This window comes from Opisthocomus hoazin, chromosome 11, assembly GCF_030867145.1.
Source record: "Opisthocomus hoazin isolate bOpiHoa1 chromosome 11, bOpiHoa1.hap1, whole genome shotgun sequence".
Classification (NCBI taxonomy): domain Eukaryota; kingdom Metazoa; phylum Chordata; class Aves; order Opisthocomiformes; family Opisthocomidae; genus Opisthocomus; species Opisthocomus hoazin.
Window position 1 is genome coordinate 13,836,203 of NC_134424.1, and position 24,091 is coordinate 13,860,293.

Genomic DNA, 24,091 nt, shown 5'->3' on the forward strand with positions numbered 1-24,091 from the left:
ACAAGGCTCCGCGTTCGCGGTCCCCCGCGGTCACACTGATGCTACCCCACGCTCCCCTCAGCCAGTGCCCGCCGTCAGCCCCACTGCTCTCTCCCGCCCCAGCTGAGGAGCCGTGCCCCAGGTTTATTTCCTGCGCCCAAGGCGGGCCATCAGCTCGGCGTTGGCAGCCGCCTTGGCCTGCAGCTCCTTCTCTCTGGCCAGGTCGAGCAGGATTTTCAGTACATACGTGGGGACATCAAGTGACAGGGACACGTTTCGTGCCTTTTTCCTGGGAGCAGGTCTCTTGGCAGCTGGGCTCATTGGCCAGGGCAATGCTTTTCTTGCTGACCCCTCTAGCAGCGGCGGGCTGGCTTTGTCTGGATGAGACCTTGCCCCAGAGCTGTGGTCACTCCTCCTCGTTTCGGGGAGACCTGGCAGCATCTCGTTAATGCCGGGGGTTTCCTGCCTTGTCAGCTTGCCTCCGTCCCCAGTTCGAGCGGCCGGCGGGAGCTGCTCGTGGCTCAGCCCCTTCCAGGCTCTCGCCGGCACCCCGAGGACCACCAGGAAGGTGAGCAGTGTCCTGCAGCGCAGCACGGCCAGGAGTGCCTGCGGAGAGCGTGCGGCTGGTGTTGAGCATCCCCCCAGCATGCTGCCGCGGCCCCCAGGCAGGACGTGTCCCCGCCAGGCAGCCACACACAGAGCCCCAGCCCCTGACACCAGCTGGCCATGCCCGGCACGGGTGGACTCACCGCCCTTCTGGGAAACCTTCAGTTTTCCACCCTGATTTTCACTTTTTTGCAGGGGGGAGGGAGGAGAGTTTTGGGGAGGCTGGGGAAGCAGATCAGTGGGGTGTCCCCATCCTTCCCTGCAGCCTCTGGCCAGATGCTGGCTGTCCCCTGCATTTCACACCCTCCAGCCCTTGGCCACCCAGGGAAGGGACATTCCCACCCGGGGGGGTGGCAGCATGGGGACTGCAGCCGCTCCCCAGCCCAGACCTTCCCTTTGGCCAGGGATGCGTGACGTGCCGAGGGTTTCGGGGCCTGACGGGCTGTGGGGTTTTCCTCCTCCCACGCCTTTCCTGGTGGATGCTGTCCCCCCAGGGGGCTGCTGGGGTCTCTGGGACAGAAGCCACCCGACTGGAAGGGACACGAGGCACTTGGCCTAAAACACACAGCGGGTCAGCAGCAGCGGGGTGACAAGGGTGTGAGCCTGGCCACATGCACCGAGCTGTGCAGAGTCTCAGCATCGTCCTCCGCTCCGGCCCCCGCCCTGGTGCCAGGAGGGCCCCTGGGGACGCAGGGAGCTGCGCTGTGGGGCGGGGGTCGGCACGGGTGCAGGGGCACCGCCACATGAATCCTGCTGTATGGCTGCCTCTCCCCAAAATCAGTTGCGCAGCAGGGTTTGCCCAGCTGGAAGGAGGGCAAGGAAATGTGTCCAACATCCTGCAACCTATCTCCAGGGTGAAACCCTTCGGAAAGTACTGGAGCGGGCAGCTGGAGGCGGTTTAACTTGCTGGGAAGCAGGTAATGAAAAGCATTCAACCCTCTGCAACCCATTTCCCAGCTAAACCCCCCCCAGAAAGCACCACGAAAGGGCAAAGCCTCACCATTCCAGCGGGTCCTTGTCCTCCCGATGCTCAGGTGATGCTTCCGGGGTGCAGGGACCATGAGCTGGGGGTTTGCCCCGCTCCCTACCAAGCCCCGGCTCTTATCGTGCCCCCAGCTCCACCTCCGACCCACGGAGAGGGTGACGGTGACACATGGGGGACACACACATGATGTTATTAATACATTTTGCCTAATAGCAGATGAAATCATCCCTGGTTGTGAGTGGGCGTTTGTCCCCTCAGCTCCATCAGCTGCGTTTGGAGGGGATTCTGGTTCAGGCATAATTATTTCACGTCTGACTCGTGAGATGGGTTTTTCTCCATGTGATTGAGCTTTCCTGCTCCTGCCAGCCTTGGTTGATCACTTAAGCAGGTGAGAAACACACATGCATATCGCCACTGGCCGGCATCCATGGCACTGGTGGTGAGCGCCAGACCCCTGGTGTTGTCCCGCACGAGGCTCCCGGGTGTCTCCGGGTGCCGGTCTGGTGTTGCTGTCCTGATGGACTCACTGGTCCTGGCCAGCTGGAGGACAGTGCTGGAGACATGTCACCTCCCTGCTGTGCCACCCCAAGGCGCTGCTTGGGCCACTGGTTTGCAGCCAGCTGCACCAATCCAACCAGGACACCACTGCTTTGCAGGCAACCTACACCCAGTCCAACCAGGACACCACTGGTTTGTAGCACACCTCCACCCAGTCCAACTGGGATGCCACTGGCTTGCAGCCCATCTGGACCAGTCCAACTAGGGGATGCCACTCATTTGCAGCCCACCTTCACACATTCCAACTGAGATGCCACTGGCTTGCAGCCCACCTTCACCAAATCCAGCTGGGACACCACTGGTTCGCAGCTCACTTTCACTCAGTCCAGTGGGGATGCCACTGGTTTGCAGCCCACCTGCACCAGTCCAGCCTGGCCCAGACGCTCTTCCAGCTGCCCGCAGTGGGTAGCAGCCTGTAGGCATTGCTGCGGGGTGAGCCCCACGCAGAAGGGTTTTGCCCCACAGTTCCCCCCTTAGCAGCTGTGGGAGCACCCAGGGGCTCTCAGGCCGGGCATGAGATGAGTTGGTGGGTGCTCAGCCCAGAGGGCTGACCAGGGCGAGTAGTGCCCGGGGCTGGGGCTCAAACCGCTGAGGGTCTTGCCCACCCCCGTGGCTGCAGGGTGACCCATCCTGTGCCACCCTCCCCAGCAGCGTCAGGGATAGGAAATAACACTAGCTCTGTTCCTCCTCCCGGGGACGGCCAGGGGCTCACCCCCAGCAGCCAAAATTAGCTGTTGGCGCTGATTCACCCAGTGCATCATGCAGAACCGCAGCCCCACGTGCCGACACGTCATGGCCCGGCCAGGGGGTCACGGCCCGGCTTGCATCAGCTGGGCACGCGCCGGGCACGGGGATGGGGCACCAGGGTCCCCGGGGGGGTCAGGACCCGCTGCCGGCAGCGAGCAGCTGAGAAGGGCATCCCAGCTGGGGTGGGCAGAGGGCACGCTTGGCTCAAGAGCTGGCCCCAGACCCTGCGGGCATCTCTGGTGGCACGCCAAGAAACGCGTCATCTCCCCGTGAGCACAGCTTTAATATCACGGCATCCCCCCCGCATTGGTGCACATATACATTCGCTGTATACAGATATACACAGAGAGCAGCAGTACCTGTGGGAGCCGCGGAGGCCCCCTGGCAGCCCACAGCCCCCTGGGCCCCAAAGCGGTGGGGGCACGGCCCCACTTGGCCCTGGGGCGGGGAGAGGCAGAGGCTGTGGACCCCCGTGAGCCGACATCGCTTTCACAAAGCCTTGGAGAGCGAGCATAGGCAAGCAGGAACCTCCTCTAACATAGCACCATCCTCAGGGTTTCCCAAAGGGGCCGGGGGGTGCAGGAGAGCCCCCCCAGATTAAAGACAGATGCGCTGCTGGCAGGCGTGCGAGCTGGAGGGTAGCGCACAGAGAAAGCCTCCGGCCTCCCCCCAGGCTTTTGCCAAACCATTGCAGCCGCAAAAGGGGAACTGGGCCTTGGTTGAGGTTAAGGTGAAATTTATTCAGATGGAGCCAGCTGGAGGGTGGGGGGTGAGGGATGGCGTGCGGGGAGGCACCGCCTGGCCCAGGGATGCGGGCAGCCTCCCCCGGCAGAGAGTGGGGAGCAGTTGGGGACCAGTGGCCGGGCAGGGAAGGGGAAGATGGCGTTAGATGAGGGTAGGCGAGCCCAGTCATGCCAAGTCCCAGCTCTGCTCCTGGGCCACCGGAGAGGGGGCACGGGGCCAAGAGCCATGCTGTTGGCAGCAAATAAGTTAAAAATCAAACCACAAACAGCCCAGGAAACCTCTGGGTGGAAAGGGGGTTCAGAGCCTTGGAGGGGGTGTGGATTCCCATTTGATATAAATTTCACTTTAACAGGCAATAAAACTGATATGAAAGGAAAAACCCGTGAGCAGCAAAAAGACACGTTAGAAATAGCACCAGGTTCCTGCCGGGGGCTGGCGGGTACGTGGCCCCTGCCACTGCGGGCAGCCCAGCCCCGGCCGGGGCGGCAGCCAGGCCCCACCGCCGGGCAGCCCTGCCTGCCGAGACACTGCCCGCGCCTACACTGCCGGCTGCCCTCCCGCCTTGCCACCAGCAACGCCGTGGGCATCTGCGGAGAGAAGTGAGGTGGTGTCAGAGCCAAGCTGGGGGACCAGCACTGTCCTCCTGGCTCTGCATCGATCGAGTTCGCAGCACGGGGTGGGGATGCTGCCGGCCATGCCGGTTCCAGTGCCAGTGGCCGTGCCTACCTGCCCCTGGGCGCTGCCCGCAGTGCAGCTCGCACTCCTCCTTGCTGTCGAAGCGGTTGAGGTTGCCCCGACAGCCGCTGTAAACGAAGGGCCGGCACTCGGTGACTCTTTGGTTGTAGTACCACCGCAGCGTGTAGCGCTGGCAGTCCCCCTCGTCCAGCGGCAGGCTGCAGGGCTCAGCTGTGGGGGGCAAACGGCGATGGTGAGGGCGGGCAGGAGCTGGCAGCACACCGGTGGTGGAGGCAGCCAGACCTGCTTGGCAGAGGAGAAACCCCAAAAAGGGAAGGCAGGGGATGGCCCCTGACCGAGCACGGGCAGGGTTTGGCTGCAGGGGACATCTCCGTGCCGTGGCCAAATGCTGGGAGTGAGGGCAGGAGACGCTGCGCTGGCCAGCCCTCTCCCAGGGGCAGCTCCCAGCAAAGGCTGGAGATAGAGCTGGGAGGGAGGTGGCATGGGGACACGATGGCCACAGCATCCCTTGGAAGGTTACCAGAGGGACCCTCTGCGTGGTGCTTCCACCGTGGGGGCTTCTCTGCTCTCCTGGGGGCTTTGGGATCCAAGGAAGCAAGCCAGGGGCAGCTGGTCCCACCAGCCCAGCAAATCACCCATCACTGCCGGTGACAGCTTTGGTGAGGGGGATGGAGCGTGAGGTCTGCACGATGTGTGCGGCACAGCGCTGTGATGGGGAATGCGCACCCTGTGCGGGTGCCATCCAGAGGGCTGCAAATCCCAAATCCCCCCAGCCAGAGGGAGCGGGGACCCGCTGCCAGGTGGGATGTGGAAGCATCACTCCAGCAAAGCCCAGGCAGCCCCGTGGTCACCCCCCGTGGCCCCATCCTGAGTGCCAGGTGGGCACAGGGAAGCTCACCACCCATCGCGGTCTGCTCCGAGCCGTCCATCTCCAGGACCTCATCATAGTCCTCGTCCTCCCTGTATTCACTCTCGTACTCGAGGTCGTCGGTGTCAAGCATGACCCGCCTGTCCTGCCCTGGGACACAGCGCCGGGCGTGAGCAGCCCTCGCCTCCCCCTCCGTTCTGTTACCCCCTGCCCCGGCTCTGCACACATATGCACACATGCACACGCGTGCACACAGGCTCCTTGCTGCCCTCACCTCTCCCCACTCTTAATTAAAGCCCCCTGGGACCGGCAGCGTGGCCACCGATGGATTATCCCTTCGTGCCCATGACCAGAAGGCAGGGATGTGACCAGCCCCATAGTGGAGCGAGAGAAAAGGGGGACGGGGACTAAAAGCACAGGGAAGACACTCACCCTCCTCTTCCTCAGCATGTGACAACTTGAGCACAGGGACTGTGTGAGCACTGCCAGCGGGGAATGGCTGGGTAGAGAAGAGCCCTGAAAGGGAGAAGGACACGGTGCAGCCATCAGGAAGGAGGTGAGGTGGCCCGGGGCACTTCCCTGTGCCTCCAAGGGGGAAACGACCCCTTGAAGAAGCGGAGCAGCCCAGCACTGCCCCTGCACTGCTGCAGCATGTCAGGGTACACAGCCAGGGATGGGGGACCTGGGGACACCCCCTCCTCTCTCTGCACCACAGACCAGGGCTGCTGGGGGCTCCCAGAGGAGGGACGGACAGGAGGAGCTGCTGCCCAGTAAGACAGCACCCGCTGGGAGCCCAGCAGGATGAGGATGGGGATGACAATGGGCATGGGGGAGGCACACGTGCCCACAGGGCCAGATCTTGTGGGTCATCCGGGCTCTCCATCACCTGTTTGGCCATGCTGCCTTTCTTGGCGGATGCTTCTTCCTCCTCCTTGCGCAGAGTGGAGGCTGCTCCTGGCCTGAGCCCCCCAGCCTCCTTGGAGAGAAAGCACCCACCTCACCCCAGCCCACCCCTAGCCCCCACCCCTCCATCCCACTCCTCCAGCAGTCCTGGCCCCTGCAAGCCCGCCTGCCCTGGCTCCAGCACCCAAGCATGGATGGGGCGCAGTCCCCATGGTCCCTTCTTCATCAGTCAGACCCCGGCAACACACAGACCCCACTGCCACCACCCCGAGCCGGCTGCCCCTGGGGATCCCTGCTGCGCCATCACTTCTGCCACGCACAACCCCTCCTCCCTGCGCACGGTCCCATGCTGATGCCGGCCCTGACCGAGGTGATCCACCTCCAGTCCCCCCCAAACCGGCAGCACACCTGGGTGCCGAGACCCCTTTGGTGCCCCACGCATGGGGCAGGGTCAGGGTCAGGGTCAGGGGGGTAGGAAGGGAGAGCTGCAACCTGAGTGCTCACGTGAATCCAGGCGCCGTGGGAAGTGGCCACCGCAGGCTGCGGGAGAGACGGGGCAGGGGGTCAGGAGCAGCAGGGGCCAGACCCCTGCCCGGGGCCAGCAGTGGGGGGTGCTCACCACAGTGCTGGCTCATCTCTTCCCTGACGAAGGCGCGGATCTCCTCCTCCTGCCGGGCACACGGAGGGGCGAAGGGCCCACGTTGCAACGGGGGACGGTGCAATTAGAGAGGAGGAAAAACCCTTTCCCCAGGCCCGTGTGCCGGAGCAGAGCCCGGAGGTGGGGGAAGCTCCTCAATCAGCGGCAGTGGGACAACGTATCTGGCACCCCATCCCACCCTGGCGACTGAAGTGCCACAAGCCTGTGCCAGCTCTCTCCTGGCTGCTTACCGTCATGCTCGGCTCCCCCTTCTCCCCACGGAGCCCCTGGGTGCCGGGACTGCCCTACAGACAAGCGGAAGGGAGGTGGGATGCTGGCCCACCTGGGGCTTACCTGCCCGGGGCTAGGCACTCGCTCACCCACCTGCTCTCCTCTCTCACCAGGGATGCCGGGCACGCCGCGGGCCCCCGGCACTGACTGTCCAGGGGGGCCTCTCTCCCCCTGCAAATGACATCAGCTCAGGATCTGGCTGGTGGCTCTGGAGCCTCTCTGCTCTCCCCAGCACCATGGATGTGCTGCCTTCCCTGTCCCTGCCCCCTGCGGATGCCTGTGCAGGTGGCTATGGGGACGGGGATGGGTCCAGCCCAGACCCAGGGCAAGCAGGATCCCAATGCCCCAGGCTCCCATTCCCTGGGCAGGGCGACACAAGGGAGGACGTCAAAGCCAGCAAGCTGACAGGGCAGGGACAGAGCTGGGACATGGCTCCTGAGCTCACCAAACCCTTGCCCACTCTGCAGGCAGCGCCCTCTCCCCCTCACAGCACCCAGACCGGGACCGGCCACCCATGATGGGGACTCACCTTCTGGCCCTGCATGCCCTCTGGACCTCGTGGGCCAACGCTCCCTGGGGGACCGGGGGGACCAGGAGCACCGTCACTGCCCCGGGGACCAGGGCCACCAATAACGCCCGGAGCACCCTGTGCAGAGCAGAGCGTGAGGCCAGGGGTGTCAGAGCTCCCCAGCCCCAGAGCAGGCACCATGGGCATCCTCTGACCCTGCAGCTGGGCACCCCTCAAACACCAGCACCGGCGCCTTCTCTTCAAGAGTGGGGATTTGTTGTCACTTCTAGTTTAGTGACATAATTTACAGCAGCACCAGATGGCTTTTCTGGGAGTACCTGGCTCTGATGTGCTTCTGACCAAGGACAGATCCTGGTAAAAGCAACACAGAGCAATGCACCCCGTCCCTTTCCAGCCCGCTCACCCGGTCTCCTTTCTCCCCCTGGTCTCCTTTGGCTCCCTGCTGCCCATCGAATCCCCGGTCGCCCTGCGAAGAGGAAGGGGCAGGCAGCGGGGCACAGGCAGCAAGAGACAGGGAGCTGGCAGCTGAAGTGCCAGCACCGCTTTTCCCAGCACTGCCCTGACCTACCTTGGGTCCCATGAGCCCCTCCTTCCCGGGGATGCCCGGTGGTCCCGACAGACCCAGCTCTCCCTGGGGACAAAGCAGATGTCTGTCAGCCACCAGCTGTGCGTTCCTGTCCCACCTCGGTGTCAGCCCGGTGCTTACCGGCTCGCCTTTCCTCCCCGGCAGCCCCGAGCGCCCCGGGATCCCTGGCTCTCCCTACAGCAGGCAGGAGAGAGGCAGGGTGGTCAGTCCTGCGCCCCTCAACGCTCGCCCCAGAGCGTGGGCAGAGGAGGGGACCCCGCACCCCTGCCGCGGGGCTGAGCTCCGGCCTCAGCTGTCTCCCTGCTCCCCACGGCCAGTGGAGGGGATCCAAAGGGCCACAGCCTCCAGGGCACACCCAGGCGCCTGTGGCATCCCGCGGGCACCCACTCACCTTCTCGCCCTTGTCCCCATCGAGGCCGCAGGCACCTTTCACACCCCGGTCACCCTGTGAGGATGAGGAGAGGAGTCAGAGTCCTGCCAAGCTGGTGCAGGTCTTGTCTGGGAGAGCACCGGTGGGCAGAGGGACCAACCCACCTTGGGGCCGCGCATGCCCAGGGGTCCCATGTCCCCCTTCTCCCCCCGGGCTCCAGGAATCCCGTCGTGGCCAGGCTGGCCCTGTGGGAGAGCACACAGCATAACGGGGGTCCGCCCCTGCGCCGCGGAGGGGTGGCAGCAGCACCGAGACGCGGCTCCTCACCGGCTCGCCGGCCTCTCCCAACGCTCCGACCTCTCCCTGGGAAGGCGAAGGCACTGGTTAGGGCAGCTGAGGGGGACGGTGCCCCCAGCACCCCCCAGTACCCCCCAGCATCGCCTGGCAGCAGGAGGTGCCCAGCTCCTCACCTTCTGCCCGCCGGGTCCACGTGCCCCGGGGAAGCCTGTGGAGCCCTTCTCGCCTTGCTCGCCCCTCGCCCCCTGCAAGCAGAAACCCAGATCAACACAGGGCAGGAGGGAGACCTGCGGCACAGCCACAGCTTGGCCATGGTGGCCTTCCGATGCTGGCTCTGGCAGCTCCCCTTGCTGGGGTGCCAAGCACCGTGCCAGGGTGCCCACAAGCACCAGCACGTGGGGCACAGGGATGCCACCACGCCCGGGTCCATCGCCCCATCTGCAGCCCTCTGTGGTCCCCAAGCCAGCACCCCCCAGCCCAGCACAACCCCCCAGCCCCATACCTTCTCTCCAGGCATGCCTTGCTCCCCCTTGTCCCCCTTGTCGCCTTCCATGCCCTTCAGACCACGCTCTCCCTGCAAAGGAGGAAACACAGAGAGGCGTCAGGGGATGGGGGGATGCTTGGATGCATGTTGGGATGGAGAGGACAGTTCCCCTGGGGCAGGGACACAGGGGTCCGTGGGGTGGCTGAAGGAGAGAGGACAATGCGCTCTGCAAAGGAGGGTCCCTTGGCAGCAAGAAGCCCCTCCAGCTCTTCTGGCAGGCAAAGGGGTGGGGGGGCTGTCCTGTGCCACTGGGGAGAGGGGCTGCAGGACCAAACCCGTCGGGCTGGGAGCTGCCCTGGGCCAGGAGCAGGGCAGGCAGGGCCTTGGGGAGGGGGATGCACAGGAGAACCCCTGCCCATCAGTACAAGAGGGATGACACTGAGGGTGACGAGGAGAATGGGGACATCTCTTACCGGCTCCCCCTTGCTGCCCCGTGCTCCGATGGGCCCCTCCACCACCACAGTATCGCCCTGCATGCCCAAAGCAGGAGGGTTGGAGGTCAGCAGGGGGGCCAGCACTGCTGCCCTCCCTCCCATTGCCCACCACCCTAGAGACTCACCTTGTCTCCTTTGGGCCCTGGGGACCCAACGTCTCCCTGAGAGGAAGGGGAGATGGTGAGATGCTGCAAGGATGCGCAGTGGGGAGCGGGCAGCACCTCCCCGGAGACCCCAATCCCCGAGGACCCCAATCCCCGAGGGTGCATCATTCGCCCCTGCCGGCTCTTCAGCCCCCAGGGTCCCTTACCTTGTCCCCGCGCTCTCCCCGGTTCCCAGGCAAGCCCTGCGAGAGGAGAGGGGTGGTCAGGGAGGGGCCTGGCCATGGGTGCAGCTGGGGAGGGGGGTATTTACCGCCAGCCCTCGATCGCCTACTGGCCCTGGGCGTCCATCTTCACCCTGTGAGAAGAAAGCGATGTGAGAAGGGAGTCTGGGATGGGGGTACCCCCAGAGTCACCCCACCCTGGCGACAGGCGCAGTGCTGGCTCCCTATCCCCTCGGGCCTGGAGCCATGGGATCTCCCGTCCCCGGTGGTGAGACCATGGGGGGGCTGGGTGAGGACGCAGCGGGGCTGTGGCAGTACCTACCCGTGGCCCGGGGTCTCCACGCTCGCCTCTGGCTCCTGGCAGCCCGGCTCCTGGCGCACCCTGCCAAGGGAAGCCAAGAGCTCGTCCCTGTCCTTGCCGCCCACTGCTCCTCCCAGCCATGCCATGTCCCCCTCCCCATGCCAGGGGACACCCCGCAGCCCCCCCACCACCCTGGGTGCCTGGCACAGAGCAGGCTCCCACATGCCACCATCCAGAGTGAGCTCAGCATCACTCAGGGGGTGGCTGCAGCAGGGACACCCCACGAGACGAGTGGTCCCACTCCCTCACGCTATAGGGTAGGGATGCCCTCACCCTACCTTGTCACCCTTCAGGCCAGAGGCTCCTTGTATGCCCTAAAAGAAAGGAACATGGTGAGTGAACCACAGGAGGAAGCCAGTGCTAGGTGCCCAGCAAAACATCCCTGGGGCTCCCGCAGCACCTCCTGCCCTGTGCCAGAGTCCCCAGCAACCCCCAGCCCCAGGGGTGGGGTGCGTTCCCATCACCCTGCCCAAGCCGACAGGAGAGCCAGGGCAGAGCCTGCACCCCCAGGGATGCTGCGGTACTGGGGCCCCGTACTCACGGCCGGCCCTGGGGGCCCCACGGGTCCTGGTGGTCCAGAGGTGCCGTCTCTCCCGGGAAAGCCGATCAAACCCTGGCAGGAAAACATGGTGAGTGGGCTGGGGCCACGGCTGGCAGTCAGCGAGGCTTGTGGGGACCTCACTGGCACTGCCTGAGGGTCCGGGGTCACCCAGATCAGCACACAGTCTTTACCCTCTCTCCTGGGGAACCCGGTGGGCCAGGCTGCCCATTGTCCCCTCTCAGACCTGGCTGTCCTGGCGTCCCAGCGATCCCTGCTAAGCCTGGGGGTCCTGGGGGTCCTGGCAAGCCGATGTCACCCTGCCGCAGGGATGAAGAAGATGGGGCCCAGGGAAATAGCCCCCATAAGCATGCTTATCCCATGGCTGGCTGAGGCAGGGCAGCACCCGGGTGTTGGGGACACAATGAGAGCCAGGGTGACATGGGGGCAGGGGTTACCTTCAAGCCCGGAGGCCCGTCCTGTCCTGGAGGTCCCCGCACACCGACACCCGGCGATCCCTGTGTAGTGGCAGATCACATGGCGTGTCCCCTGGCTGGACACCGTGCCACCCGCAGCAGCCCCCCGCAGCGCTGGGGAGCCCCCCACTCCCCTGGGACCAGGAGACACTTACCTTCTCCCCTTTGGCTCCGGAGGACCCCTTGGCTCCCTGTGAAGACACCAAGCCACCAGGAAGGGCTGGGCAGTGGGTGATGGGGGCACGGGCCCCTCCACAACAGCATCTGCTGCCTGCAGCACCCGCCCACCTGGCCCCCCATGTGCCTCCTACTCACGTCTTCCCCGGGATCCCCTGGCTCCCCGAATCGTCCCGGCTCCCCCTGGCAGCGGGAAACAAGCAAAAAGCAGGGGCACATGATGATGCATGGGGGAGGGAGCAGCTGTGGCCGGACCCCCCTCTGCCACGGGCAGGCAGCTGCGGAGCCCTGGGCCCCCACAGCCCCCCTGAGCAGCACTCACCTTCTCGCCCTTGGGTCCCGGCAAGCCTCGGTCGCCCTTGGAGCCCTGCTGGGGGGAGAGCAGTGTTAGGGGAGGGGGTGGCCACAGGGCTGGCTCGCCCCTCAGCAGGCAGGGGACAGTGGTAGGGGGAGATACGGTTAATGGAGGAACAAGGTCAACGGGGCCAACTCACGGGTTCTCCCAGCAGCTCCAGCAGTGCCGGCTCGCCCTGCGGCGACAGACGGGTGCTCAGGCATGCCCGCAGCGGTGCCAGCGTCCTGCGGACCCCTGCCCACCCCAGCCCTGCTGGCTTCGGCAGCACCCAGGGATGGGGGTCCCCCCCGCCTCGCACCCTGGCTCCTTACCTTCTCGCCTTTGGCACCGGGAGGGCCGGCGATGGCCTGGGGCACAGCGGAGAGAGCAGGCAGGTGAGCGGGGCTGCAGGGGGATGCTCCCCCTCATCCCAGCCCGGGAGCACCCGGGAAGCTCCCGGCCGCTGTGGAGGCAGCTCTGCACTCACCTGCCCCGGGGCTCCAGCATCCCCCCGCTCTCCCTTGGGACCGGCAGGGCCCGAAGGTCCCGGCATGCCCTGGCACGAGCAGCGCAGCCCTCAGGCTCAGCTGCAGACACCCCGAGCTGAGCCCCGCGGGGCTCCCGCTGCGACGGGATGGGGGGAGCAGCAACATACCATCTTCCCAGGCATTCCCACCTCGCCGTCCTTCCCTGGCACGCCGTCCCTGCCCGGCACGCCCGGCTTCCCACTCTCCCCCTGTGGGTGGTAAGAGCCAGGCTGGGGCACGGGGGTCCTGCAGCCCCCCAGGCAGCCCCGAGCACCCACACCGATGGCAGCGGGGCAGGTGGCGACAACACACTCACCACTTGTCCCGGCAGCCCAGGGACACCCGGCGGGCCCTGCAAGGGAGACATGAGCAGAAATCAAGCGGCAGCCTGGGCACCAGGACCAGTCAGGAGGCAGGTCGGGGGGCTGCAGATACTCACCCCTGGGCCAGGGGGGCCGGGGGGACCAGGCAGCCCCACGCCGCCCTGGGGACCGGGCAAGCCCTGCAATGGAAATGGCCACATCAGAGACAGGACACCGCGCTGCCCTGGCACAGCCGGGACCTTGGCTGCCCCGCAGCAAGGCACGTGGCAGTGGGGCTGGCCAGCTGTGGGGTGACTGCATGGTTTTGGGGGGGGCCAAGCTGGTGCTGGTGGGGAGGACGCAGGTGCTCACCCGGATGCCGGAGCCAGGGTCCCCTGGATCGCCCTGGGAAGACAGTGCCTGTGTCAGTCCCACCGCCCCGACCCACCAGCCACAGTGGTCATGACCACGTCCCTGCGCCTGCCATGGGGCTGTTCCCCAGGGCTGGCTGGATCCAAGAGGGCAGCCAGCCCAAAATGCTCCTCCTTGCATCCCAAAACAGCCCAAAATGTGGCCCTCCCGCCAGCCCCCCAACGTGGCAGGGCACTGCTCTCCTCTGCCAGGCTGGACGTGGCGATGCCAATGCAGATGCCAACTGATGCCAATGCCATACCTTGGTCCCAGCTGGGCCCTGGGTCCCTGGGGGGCCAGCGCTGCCCTGCGGGGGACAAGGGGACAAGGGGACGTTACTTCTGGGCTGCGCTTGCTGGTGGCACAGGTCAGGGAGGAGGCAGGGGTGCAGTCCCAGCACTGCCACACCTCCCTGCTCCCTGGGGGGACACCCATCCGGGCTGATGTCCCCCTTGCATGACAGTCCCCTGCACATGGCACAGGGTGGCTCCTTACCGGAGGTCCTGGGGGTCCCGGCTCTCCCTGGCTGCCCTGAAGGGAGAAAGAGATGGGGTCACTGCAGGGACAGGTTTTCCCCAGTGGGTGCATGGGGTGTCCCCTGGGAGAGGAGACCCAGACAGTGCCAGTGGCCCTGGTCAGCTCCCACACCCAGTGAGGACAAGCCTGGCCAGCTCCTGGCAAGACGCCTGGGGCCAAGCACCCACCCTGACAGCAGGGTGGCCCCCACGGCTTCACCCAGCACCCATGCTGAGGTGGGGGGCACAGTGACATGGGGGGGACACAGACACCTACCGGGCGTCCCAGCACGCCGGGGAAGCCTGGCAAGCCCTGCAAAGAACCACATCAGAGCCGGCCGGCGAGCAGGAGCCCACCACCCCCAAGCAGCCCTGCCCCCTCCCCAAGGATGCTCCCTGCTCCCAGCATGTGGTACCCAGCCCAGGGCACTTACGGGGGGGACCGGGAGGCCCCCTAAAGCCCTGTGGGCCCTGCGCAGGGGGGGAAAAGAGGTGAACAAGATGCAAACGCTCCCACTGGTGCCAGTGGTGGTTGGTCTGGGACCACAGGACCTTCCCCCCCATCCCAGCCCGCATCCCCCCCCACCATGTCCCCACTCACCGGCTTCCCCTCGGGGCCGGCCAGCCCTCTCTCACCCGGGAGGCCCTGGAGCAGGAGACGGGGACAGGGTCAGTGCCAGGCGGGGGTCTGGGGTCAGCGCCAGGCGGGGGGGACAGTGCGGTACTCACCGGGGCGCCGTCCCTGCCCTTCTCGCCGGGCTCCCCTCGCTCACCCCGCAGGCCACCCTCACCCTGCAGCGGGGACAGGCGCAGGGTCATAGGACAGGCAGGGACCTTCCCGACCCCCCCCAGGGCCTGCTGACACCCACAGAGGGGTGTCCCCAGCAGTGCCCCCGCCCGGGGCTTTGCTCCACGGGGCTGCAGCGGGAGACTTACGACCGCAGACCTTATCGCCTTTGGGTCCCCGCTCGCCCTCAGCTCCCGGCTCGCCCTGCGGTGGGGAGAAGACAGCTGCCATCAGCCCCCGCTGCCCCCTGGTCCACCCCGCCACCGTCCTCAGCCTCAGCCCTGCTCATCACGTTGTCCCCGACTCGGCAGCCTCGGCTGCCCCACTCCTTCCCGCCCAGCCACGCACCTTCGCTCCCTTGGGTCCGGCGGGGCCACGCTCGCCTGGGAAGCCCATCACACTGCCCTCCGCCACGTCTGCCTGCGGGCAGGGCGCAGTCAGGGCCAGCACCCAGGGGACCCCCGAAGGTGCCCCCAGGGGCTCAGCCCTCCCCAAGCCCCTCTGCCGGGGGACTGGACGTGGCCATCCATCCCCAGAGGTGCAGGTCCCCAGCAGCAGCCATCACCTACCTTGGGCCCCGGGGGCCCTGGGGGGCCAGGCAAGCCGTCCCTGCCCTGGTGAGGGGGAAAAAAATAGGTCATACATCAACAGGACAGCAGGGCACGGGAGAGCAGAGCCATCCCGGTACGGCCACTCCTGGCCCCCACCGGGCATCCCTCTGCCCCCCGGAGAGCCCCCCGTCCCCCCGAGAGGTCCCCAGCACGGGGGGACGGAGGGGACCGTGTCAAGTATCCTGGCTCACCTGCTCGCCCCGGTCGCCCTTCTCGCCCCGGTCACCCTGTGAGGACAACACAGTGGCCGTCACGGGGCTGTCCCCAAGCCCCTGGCCCCGGTCCCCCAGCCCTCGCCCTGTGCCTCCGCACACACTCACCTTCTCGCCGGGCCGCCCAGCCTCCCCCAGCTCCCCGGCACGACCCGGCACCCCGGGGATGCCCGGCTTGCCAGGCTCCCCCGGCTGCCCAGGTGGCCCCTCGGGACCCCGCTCACCCACGGCACGGCCCGTGGGGCCCTGGGGGCCGGGGGCACCCGGGTCTCCTTTGTCACCTTTGGGACCTCGCTCGCCAGGGAAGCCTAAGGAGCCCTGCAAATCACAACGCCGTGCTGCCAGAGCCAGCCCTGCGCCAGGGGCTGCCAGCCCTCCCCGAGCATCCCGGGGCTGAGCCAGCTGCACGGCCCCTCCAGCCAGCCTGCGCAGTGGGGAGCGGGGCAGCGGTGCTGGGCACGGCGTCGAGCCCGGCTCTGCTCACCTCTCGGCCTGGAGGGCCCCTCTCTCCCGGCTCCCCCCGGCTGCCCTTCTGGCCCCGCAGCCGCTCGGACACCGGCAGAAATGAGTCCGAGCTCCCATCATAGGCACCCGTGATCTCCTTCAGGGATGAAATCTGGGAGGGAGGAGAGAGCCACCGGTCAGGGGGTCAGTGGAACCCAGCCATGGCAGCACCCCACGGCCCCACCAACCCGTCCCAGGTTGCTCGAGTCTCCCACCACCTCCCATGTACCCCCCCGCCGCTGTGCAGCAGGAACAGCCCCCAGCCCAACAGCCCGGGACTGCGTACCTTGATGCCAAGCGCTTCTAGGCTACGTTCAATGTTCTGCAATAAAAAGACATTAAAGACAAAAAGGATGTTGGCCTGCTCCCACCACGAGGGCTGTGGAGGGTCCCCCTCTTCCCAGCAGTGACATCCCAGACCAGCACGTCCGGGGGGACTCACCACTGCAGTCCCGGGGTCTCCACGTGCTCCAGGGTTTCCAGGTTGCCCCTAGGTTTGCAGAGAAAGAGGGAATGAAAAGATGTACAGAGCTGTGGTAGGCGAGGTAAGCAGTGCTGATGTTGCCCTCAGTAGGTTTCAGAGTTAACACTGCCAGTGCTGCCCGGTCAGGGGCTGTGGTTGCCACCACCCTGGGGTGCTCACGGCTTGTCAGGCTCAGTGCTGGGTACTCACTGGCTCCCCTCGCAGTCCGGGCTCCCCTGGGTCCCCCTGAAACACAGCAAAGGTGTCAAGGGGGGCAAAGCCAGGCTGCCTGGCGCTGACTCCAGCACCAGGGTCCAGCTCTACCAGCATGAGGACAGGGAGCACCACCAAGGACTCGTCCCTCGTGGCACAGGGTCCCCCAGACCTTCGTCTTGGGGGGCGCGAGGACAGGAGCACACAGCACACCTACCTTTGGTCCAGCCACCCCGCGGAGGCCCGGCGAGCCCTGGAAGATGCACAGAGGACACAATGGCACCTGGCACCCATGGACACGGGGCACTGCCCCGAGGGGGTGGTGGGCAAGGGTGGGCTGCCCGCCCGATAGCAGCCCGGACTCCAGGGTCCAGCGCTGGGTGGCACCGTGGGCTCAAGGACTACGCACCTGGCCTGGGGGGCCGACCTGCCCCGGGACGCCGGGAAGGCCGGGGGGGCCGAGGGGCCCCGGCACGCCTCTGTCCCCCGGCTCGCCCTTGGCACCACTGCGGCCCTGCCAGGAGAGCAGTGTCACCCCCAGGACCTGGGTGCCCAGGTCTGTCCCCGGTGGGGGCATGCACCCAGCACCCCATCTCACTGCCTCTGTGCGGAGGCACTCACCTCTCTGCCAGGGGGTCCGGCGTCACCTTTGTCTCCCTGACCAGGAGGGAAAGGAGTGAGAGGGACGCTGCCCCATCCACACGCCCCAGAATGATGCTCCCGGACCTGGCAGGGAGGAGCCACGGGGGGACTGCACAAGGACCATCCGGGGCTCAGCTCCTTACCTTTCTCCCATCCTCTCCTGGCGTCCCGTCTTCTCCCTGGGGACACAAGCTGCCAGTCAGCACCCAGCTCGACCACCTCGGCACGGGCACCGCATGGGATGGGAACGGGCACCAGGGGCACGGCTCAGAGCGCGGGGGCTCTTTGCCACACTCCCCCCTCGCCTTTGTGTTGTACTGGGACCACCAGCCCTCAGGACCCCCGGGCGAGCCCCAAAGCCAAGCCCCACTCCCCGTACTCACGTTCTTGCCGTTGAGGCCAGGCTTGCCGTCATCACCGGGTTTGCCCTGGGAGGAAGCAGAGGCAGTGAGAGAGTCCCCCCTGGCACAAGCAACCAGGGGTCCCCGGGTCCCACCGCAGCCCCAGGGTGCAGGGAAGGGGGAGCTGGGTGCGGGGCGAGCCCTGGCAGATGGACCCAGCTGGGACCGACCGCAGAGGGCACTGGGCAGGATGCATCCCCGGGGCGCAGAGCGGCTGGTACTTACGGGGATGCCGGGGGGTCCCAGGGGGCCCGTGGGGCCAGGTGGTCCCTGCTCGCCACGCAGCCCAGGCAGCCCCTGCAGGGAAAGAAGACGGGGGAGCACAGGGCAGCAGGGCACCCGTCCGCCCCAGCTGGCTCCGAGGCAGGGACGGTGGCACCCTGCTGGGGACAGGGGACGGTCCTGCTGCGCTGCGCCAGACCAAGAAGCTTGGGACAGGACATCAGCCCCTTGCAAACGCGATGGCCCCGGCCACGGAGGTACTTACGTCCCGGCCAGGGTCCCCCTGCTTCCCTGGGTCCCCCTGCAGACAAGGAGGAGGTGAGGCCAGGAGCACCCACCCCCACCCCAGCAGCATCCCCAGCCCAGAGCAGAGGGTGTCCAGGGGGACGGATCTTCCTGCCCCATCGTCGACCTGCCACACAGCCCCCACCCACCGTCCCTGGGGGCAGCCATGCCCCCCACCCAGGACCATGCTCACCCGCAGCCCGGCAGGGCCGGGGGCCCCGGGTTTGCCTTCCAGCCCGTTGCGGCCGTCCAGCCCCGGTGGGCCGCGGTCCCCCTGTAAGAGAGCAGGGTGGGAAAGCTGGAGCCGTGGGGCAGGACACGGGTGCCATGGGGCAGCCCTCAGCCCCCAGCCCCCTCACCTTCTCTCCCGGCAGGCCTCGGTCCCCGGAGTCACCCTACGGGGTGGGAAGAGGAGTGAGCATTGTGCCCCCCTGAACGGGAGCCGAGCAGAGCATGGACCCCCCACTCAGACCCCCGTGGGGAAGGGGGCACTCACCCGTGCACCGGGGGGGCCGCGGGGACCCTCCACGCCCTGCAAGAGAGACACGCTCAGCAGCGAGGCATGGGGGGGAAGGCGGGTGTCCCGGGTGCTCACCCACCGACCCTGCACACCGGGACCCTCGGCTCTCCCGCAGAACGTCTCCCATCTCGCAGCCCTGCCACCTCCCGCACCAAAGACCCGGCACCTACCCTCTCTCCAGGCAGGCCGGGGGAGCCGGCATCACCCCGGGCGCCCTTCGCGCCGTCCTCGCCGGGGTCCCCGGGGTCCCCCTGCCAGGGAATCGTAGAATCATAGAATGGTCAGGGTTGGAAGGGACCTTATAGATCCTTTGGTCCCAACCCCCCTGCCATGGGCAGGGACATCTTCCACCAGACCATGTTGCTCAGAGCTCCATCCAGCCTGGCCTTGAACACTGCCAGGGAGGGGGCAGCCACAGCTTCTCTGGGCAGCCTGGGCCAGTGCTTCACCACCCTGATGGTGAAGAATTTCTTCCTAATATCTAATCTAGATCTGCCCTCTTTTAGTTTACAGCCGTTCCCCCTTGCCCTATCACTACACACCCTTGTGAAAAGTCCCTCTCCATCCTTCCTGCAGGCCCTTTCAGGTACTGGCAGGCTGCTCTAAGGTCACCCCAGAGCCTTCTCTTCTCCAGGCTGAACAGTCCCAACTCCCTCAGCCTGTCCTCGTAGTAGAGGTGCTCCAGCCCTCTGATCATCTTCATGGCCCTTCTGTGGACCTGCTCCAGGTACTGCTCCACCACCGGCACAGACACCTGTGCCGAGCCCATGCCAGAGCCCACGCTGAGCACCTCTGCTTACGATGCGTGGTTTAAGGGTGGGATAATAGCAAAGGTCTCAAAATACAGGCACAGGCTGAAAAAAGAGCTTACTGGGCTCAACGCAGCTCCTGGGTGGCCAGACAGTGATTGCAGAAGAAACGCAAGGAGTAGTGCTGCTGAGCCAGAAGCCAGCTGAGCCGCGGCCGGGGACCACGATACCATGCAACACAGCACAGCTCGTGCCCAAAACTGCCCCGAGCCTGAGCTGGTTCATGAAAGCAGAGCACCCAGAGCACGGGGTACTGCTGCGGGATCCCTGTGGGGCTGGGGAGCCATGAGCATGCTGGCTTCTCCGAGGATCTCCGCCCTACAGGGACCTCCTCCCCTGGCACCCTCCTCCTGGCACCAGGCAGGAGCATCAGCCCATGTGCCCCCCGGATTCCATGTGCCCCCCGATCCCACGTGGCTCTCAGCCGTGGTGTGCACCGGCTCTATGTGGCAGGGGCTGTTTTGGGCAGGGAGGGCTTGGTGCACCAGGATCCCAGTGCACAGGCAGAGCCCAGTGGGAGACAGCACAGGGCACCCCACCGCCAGCATCCCGAGGGACCCACTCGTTACCTTCTCGCCCTTCTCTCCAGCTCCTCCGAGCCCCACGTCAACCTGTGGGGCAGAGAGGGGCTGTCAGAGCACACGGGGCCAGGCACCAGCCCACGGACAGGGAGAGGGGTGGGGGCAGAGCTTACGGTTCGTCCTGGGGGTCCAGGAAGCCCCTGAAAGAAGGGTGAGGGAAGCGGGTTAAGGGGAGCTGGCACAGCCCCGGGGAGCGCAGGGCTGGCTCTGGGGTGGGGGTCACTCACCGGCTCCCCACGGTCACCCTTGCTCCCTGGCACTCCAGGGCTGCCCTGCAGGACAGAGGGACAGCGTGAGGGGAGGAAGGGATTGGGGACCTGTGGGGTGGTGGGTCCCGTGGGGTGATGGGTACCCCTGGGGTAAGGGTGGGTGCAGAATGGGGTAGGTGGGGTGGTGGGTGCCCACGGGGTGGTGGGCGCACACAAGGTGGTACTCACGTTCCTGCCTTCAGGACCTGGGTCCCCTGAGTCGCCCTTCTCCCCAGGGGGGCCACGGAAGCCAGGGAGGCCCTGGGTGAAGGGCAGAGGGAGGGTGTGCATTAACGGAGCCACCCCAAGGCCACTGGGCATCTCACCTGCCCCGGGGTGCCCACGCACCCCACACTTACCCGGGGGCCCCGATCTCCAGGTTTGCCAGGCAGACCTGTTTCACCCTGTGGGAAGAGAGGGGGTGAGTGGAGGGCAGTGGGGGTGGGGGCAGTGGTCCTGGGGGGGTCCTGACTTACCGGGGTGCCTTCATCACCCTTCTCTCCACGCTCTCCCTGTGGCACAGGTCAGCGGGCACCGGCCGGGGGTAGAAAAGCACAAGTCACTGGCATCCCCCTGCTCCCCACCAGCCCCCTCACCTCCTCGCAGCCATGGTGCCCCACGGCCCCCGGTCCCGCCACCCCTCTCGCCCCACGCTACCTCCTTCCCACGCAGCCCGGTCTGCCCTGGAGCGCCTGCTCGGCCCGGCTCGCCCTTCTCCCCCGGCTCCCCTGGGTCACCCTAGGCAGGGGAGGAAGGGGCAACAGGTCAGGGCAGAGCAGTGGGAGCACGGGGGCTGCTGGGGGGAGAAGGGGCTCAGCACGGCCCCCTCCGCTCCCCAGAGTGGCATCACTGCATGGCCTGCAGGGGCAGCCCCTTCAGAGCCCGACGGACGGAAGGATGGACGGACAGACGGATGGAGGGATGGAAAGAGGGATAATGCCTTCTGCAGCGACATTACCTTTGGGCCGCTCCTGCCCGTGAGGCCAACGATACCCTGGTTGTTGGAGAGAAAGAGCACGTGTCACCGGTGACCAGGGTGGCCCCGTGCCAGGGAGGGACTGGGGCTGTGAGCCGGTGTCCCCGAGGCAGAGCCCGGCCAGCCCCAGCCCCTGGGGTGCAGCCAGACTCACCCGGTCGCCCTGCTCGCCTTTGGGGCCGGCTGGCCCCGGGATGCTCAGGCCAGGGGCACCCTAGACATGAAGGGACACAGCTTGGAGCAACAGCACGGGCACCGTGAGCCCGGGGCGGGGGTGGCTGTGCCATGCCTCCTGTGCCCCCTGTCCCCAGGCAGTACTCACGCGGTCCCCTTTGTCTCCTGCGTCACCCTTGGGACCAGAAGGTCCTTCTGGTCCTGGGAAGCCTCTGTCACCCTGGAGCAGACAAAATGACACCATCAGCCCCCCAAACCACCTCCCCTCTCCCCACTGCAGGTGGGGACAGCCAGGTCTGGGGAGAAGCATGGGCATCCCCTCAGGTCGATGCCCAGCTGTGCTGTCCCCCCTCCCCAGCCCACAGCCGTGCCCCACGGGGTGCCAGCGTGGGGCTGGGGGGCACGGCCAGGGCAGGGTTACCTTGTCTCCTCTGACACCAGCCACACCGGGAGCCTGAGGGAGAAGCAGAGGGGACCGTGCTGGGAACTGCCCGCAGCTCTCTGTCCCAGCGCTGGGGCAGGCAGAGGTGGACCCCACAGGCAGCACCACTTACCGGCTTGCCGGGTGCTCCTGGATCACCCTGCGGAGAGATGGGTGTCACTGACAGCCCCTTCCCTGGCAGCTCCCCACCAGCCCACTCGGATCCCACTTCCCCCTCACCTTCTCCCCCCGGGGCCCAGCCGGTCCCGGAGCTCCCTGTGATGAGAGAAGGGACCTCAGGGGGCTGGCAGTGCCGGGGGACGCGCACCCGGGGCATGGCAGCCCCCTGCTCCCGGGGCGCTGGGTCCATGCCATGGCCACTGCCCCGACTCACCTCTCCTCCCGTTGGCCCCGGGCGCCCCGGGGCTCCCGCATCGCCCTGCCGGAGGGGAGGAAGAGGAAGGTGTCAGGGCATCCTCCCACCCCGTGCCAGGGCAGCTGCTCCAGGGCAGGGCAGGCGTCTCCCCAACGTGGCTGTGGCCGCCCCAGCCCACCTACCTTCTCGCCCTCGGGGCCCGGCAGGCCACGGTCTCCCTGCAGAGCAAAGCAGAGGAGGGTTTCAGGGAGCCTTTCCTCCCCCAGGCCACACTGCCTCGTGTCCCAGAGCCCTTCGGAGCCGGCGGCTCTAAATCCCATCCGAGACCACTGGGCTCTGACAGCGACTCCTGGGCACAGCCACCACGGGGCCATGAGGACACGAGGACCGGCCGACGCTGCCAAACGGCACAGTTCCACTCCAGCACCATCTCACCTTCTCACCCGTCTCTCCCAGCTCGCCCGGCGCTCCGCGGTCTCCCTGGCACAGGAGGAAGATGGGGTCAGGGGCAGCACCCAGACCTCTTTTCGCCCTGCTGAGGGCAAGACGAGAGCATCCCTTCGGTCCCCGCACCACTCACCTTCCTGCCCTGCTCGCCCGGTGGTCCCCGAGGGCCCTGCAAAGGAGGGTGGAGATGTCACCTCTGGCATGGCAGGGCAAATGCCCCGGCTGTCTGGAGAGGAGCCCTCCGGGCTGTCCTCGGGGCTCAGCTCACCAGTGAGGCCGGCTCCTGCCCACCTTACCTTCTCTCGGCAAACTCACCCGGTCTCCTGGGTCCCCGGGGCGGCCGGGCGGACCTGGGAAACCTTCTTTGCTGTCACCCTGGGGATTAGGAAAGGCGACAGCCATGCCCATGAGATGAGGATGGGCATCCATGCTGGAGAGTGGTGCGGGGTCCAGCCCCAACGCAGAGCATCCCCACTGCCCTCTTACCTTCTCTCCCTTCAGGCCGAGGGGCCCGGCAGGTCCCCGGGGCCCGGGGTCTCCAGGCAGCCCCTGCAAGAGAGCACAGCTCAGTCCCCGGGGACGCAGCTCAGCCCTGGGGACACACGGTCACCGCAGCCCTGCTCCCCTCTGCCATCTCCGCTGGCCATGGGGCCAAACTCACCGGGGGGCCGGGCTCCCCTCGGGGCGCAGCCCCATCCACAAGTCCGGGGGGACCCTGCAGAGACAGGAGTCAGCTCCTGTGTGATGGCCCCGGGGGGCTCAGTCCCTCCCAGTGCCCTGGGGGCCTGCAGTGCCCTTGGGCACCCATGGGACCTCCATCCAGGAGGGCAGAGGAGCCAGAGAAATGTGGAGCCACTCACCCTTTCCCCTCGGTCACCCTTCTCCCCCTGTGAGGGCAAGAAAAACCAAGTAAGGACAGGTCTGGGCTCTTCCGATGTCCCCCTCAAACAGAAGGGGAACAGAGCCCATCATCAGTGGTATCCGGGCACGTGCATGCCACGTCCCTCTCCCCACAGTGCCCAGTGCCAGCAACAGCTCATGCACATGTGTGTGCATGGGCACAGCCCATCCGCAGGACCAGGAGGAGTGCACGGGGAGCAGCTTCAAGCCGCTGGCCATTGCTCCACCCGTCCGTCTGTCTGAGCTTCCCCCCAGCTGTCCCTGCGCAGCACCGGGGACGCACCTTCACGAACTCTCCCGGAGGTCCCGGTGGCCCCACGGGTCCAAGTGGACCAGGGGGACCTGGATCACCGAAGGGCCCTCGTGGCCCAGGGCTCCCAGGGGGGCCACGGCTGCCCTGGAGGACAGAGATGCTCCGTTAGCTGGGGCTGCAGCATGGGCTGGGGGTGCTGGCAGAGACCCCCGTGGCATCGCCATCCCCACACCTACCGGCGTGCCCGGCTCCCCTTTCTGGCCTGGCAGCCCCTGTCCTCCATCCACGATCACCCTGGGCTCTCCC

At 66.7% G+C, this 24,091-nt stretch overlaps 1 protein-coding gene across 1 annotated transcript in view; it reads right to left on the reverse strand.

Moving 5' to 3' along the window:
- Positions 1-3,400: 3,400 nt before the first annotated feature.
- Positions 3,401-24,091, reverse strand: part of COL7A1 (collagen type VII alpha 1 chain) — a 30,660-nt gene continuing 9,969 nt past the window's right edge. The window contains exons 36-120 of the mRNA XM_075432890.1: positions 24,022-24,090; positions 23,816-23,929; positions 23,493-23,519; positions 23,294-23,347; positions 23,119-23,181; positions 22,948-23,007; positions 22,766-22,801; positions 22,621-22,665; positions 22,368-22,403; positions 22,204-22,248; positions 22,050-22,085; positions 21,943-21,969; positions 21,810-21,842; positions 21,537-21,608; positions 21,369-21,428; positions 21,197-21,232; positions 20,896-20,976; positions 20,715-20,750; positions 20,598-20,642; positions 20,428-20,499; positions 20,218-20,262; positions 20,104-20,130; positions 19,979-20,020; positions 18,771-18,851; positions 18,577-18,612; positions 18,440-18,475; positions 18,274-18,354; positions 18,061-18,096; positions 17,799-17,870; positions 17,556-17,600; positions 17,316-17,351; positions 17,152-17,187; positions 16,940-17,044; positions 16,748-16,783; positions 16,528-16,563; positions 16,297-16,344; positions 16,141-16,176; positions 15,835-15,966; positions 15,459-15,668; positions 15,330-15,365; positions 15,097-15,141; positions 14,876-14,947; positions 14,687-14,731; positions 14,470-14,532; positions 14,342-14,386; positions 14,018-14,053; positions 13,721-13,756; positions 13,488-13,532; positions 13,187-13,219; positions 12,952-13,014; positions 12,829-12,864; positions 12,641-12,721; positions 12,473-12,541; positions 12,318-12,353; positions 12,146-12,181; positions 11,974-12,018; positions 11,790-11,834; positions 11,630-11,665; positions 11,457-11,516; positions 11,193-11,318; positions 11,002-11,073; positions 10,739-10,774; positions 10,422-10,481; positions 10,189-10,233; positions 10,085-10,120; positions 9,900-9,935; positions 9,754-9,810; positions 9,299-9,370; positions 8,970-9,041; positions 8,827-8,862; positions 8,664-8,744; positions 8,521-8,574; positions 8,250-8,303; positions 8,112-8,174; positions 7,947-8,009; positions 7,544-7,660; positions 7,108-7,185; positions 6,975-7,028; positions 6,706-6,754; positions 6,579-6,626; positions 6,070-6,159; positions 5,616-5,699; positions 5,214-5,333; positions 4,346-4,525; positions 3,401-4,206 (exon numbers count right to left, since the gene is read on the reverse strand). Coding sequence (XP_075289005.1) covers positions 4,157-4,206; positions 4,346-4,525; positions 5,214-5,333; positions 5,616-5,699; positions 6,070-6,159; positions 6,579-6,626; positions 6,706-6,754; positions 6,975-7,028; positions 7,108-7,185; positions 7,544-7,660; positions 7,947-8,009; positions 8,112-8,174; positions 8,250-8,303; positions 8,521-8,574; positions 8,664-8,744; positions 8,827-8,862; positions 8,970-9,041; positions 9,299-9,370; positions 9,754-9,810; positions 9,900-9,935; positions 10,085-10,120; positions 10,189-10,233; positions 10,422-10,481; positions 10,739-10,774; positions 11,002-11,073; positions 11,193-11,318; positions 11,457-11,516; positions 11,630-11,665; positions 11,790-11,834; positions 11,974-12,018; positions 12,146-12,181; positions 12,318-12,353; positions 12,473-12,541; positions 12,641-12,721; positions 12,829-12,864; positions 12,952-13,014; positions 13,187-13,219; positions 13,488-13,532; positions 13,721-13,756; positions 14,018-14,053; positions 14,342-14,386; positions 14,470-14,532; positions 14,687-14,731; positions 14,876-14,947; positions 15,097-15,141; positions 15,330-15,365; positions 15,459-15,668; positions 15,835-15,966; positions 16,141-16,176; positions 16,297-16,344; positions 16,528-16,563; positions 16,748-16,783; positions 16,940-17,044; positions 17,152-17,187; positions 17,316-17,351; positions 17,556-17,600; positions 17,799-17,870; positions 18,061-18,096; positions 18,274-18,354; positions 18,440-18,475; positions 18,577-18,612; positions 18,771-18,851; positions 19,979-20,020; positions 20,104-20,130; positions 20,218-20,262; positions 20,428-20,499; positions 20,598-20,642; positions 20,715-20,750; positions 20,896-20,976; positions 21,197-21,232; positions 21,369-21,428; positions 21,537-21,608; positions 21,810-21,842; positions 21,943-21,969; positions 22,050-22,085; positions 22,204-22,248; positions 22,368-22,403; positions 22,621-22,665; positions 22,766-22,801; positions 22,948-23,007; positions 23,119-23,181; positions 23,294-23,347; positions 23,493-23,519; positions 23,816-23,929; positions 24,022-24,090 — 5,019 coding nt within the window. The 3' untranslated portion in view covers positions 3,401-4,156. The remainder of the gene's footprint in view (positions 4,207-4,345; positions 4,526-5,213; positions 5,334-5,615; positions 5,700-6,069; positions 6,160-6,578; positions 6,627-6,705; positions 6,755-6,974; positions 7,029-7,107; positions 7,186-7,543; positions 7,661-7,946; positions 8,010-8,111; positions 8,175-8,249; positions 8,304-8,520; positions 8,575-8,663; positions 8,745-8,826; positions 8,863-8,969; positions 9,042-9,298; positions 9,371-9,753; positions 9,811-9,899; positions 9,936-10,084; positions 10,121-10,188; positions 10,234-10,421; positions 10,482-10,738; positions 10,775-11,001; positions 11,074-11,192; positions 11,319-11,456; positions 11,517-11,629; positions 11,666-11,789; positions 11,835-11,973; positions 12,019-12,145; positions 12,182-12,317; positions 12,354-12,472; positions 12,542-12,640; positions 12,722-12,828; positions 12,865-12,951; positions 13,015-13,186; positions 13,220-13,487; positions 13,533-13,720; positions 13,757-14,017; positions 14,054-14,341; positions 14,387-14,469; positions 14,533-14,686; positions 14,732-14,875; positions 14,948-15,096; positions 15,142-15,329; positions 15,366-15,458; positions 15,669-15,834; positions 15,967-16,140; positions 16,177-16,296; positions 16,345-16,527; positions 16,564-16,747; positions 16,784-16,939; positions 17,045-17,151; positions 17,188-17,315; positions 17,352-17,555; positions 17,601-17,798; positions 17,871-18,060; positions 18,097-18,273; positions 18,355-18,439; positions 18,476-18,576; positions 18,613-18,770; positions 18,852-19,978; positions 20,021-20,103; positions 20,131-20,217; positions 20,263-20,427; positions 20,500-20,597; positions 20,643-20,714; positions 20,751-20,895; positions 20,977-21,196; positions 21,233-21,368; positions 21,429-21,536; positions 21,609-21,809; positions 21,843-21,942; positions 21,970-22,049; positions 22,086-22,203; positions 22,249-22,367; positions 22,404-22,620; positions 22,666-22,765; positions 22,802-22,947; positions 23,008-23,118; positions 23,182-23,293; positions 23,348-23,492; positions 23,520-23,815; positions 23,930-24,021; position 24,091) is intronic.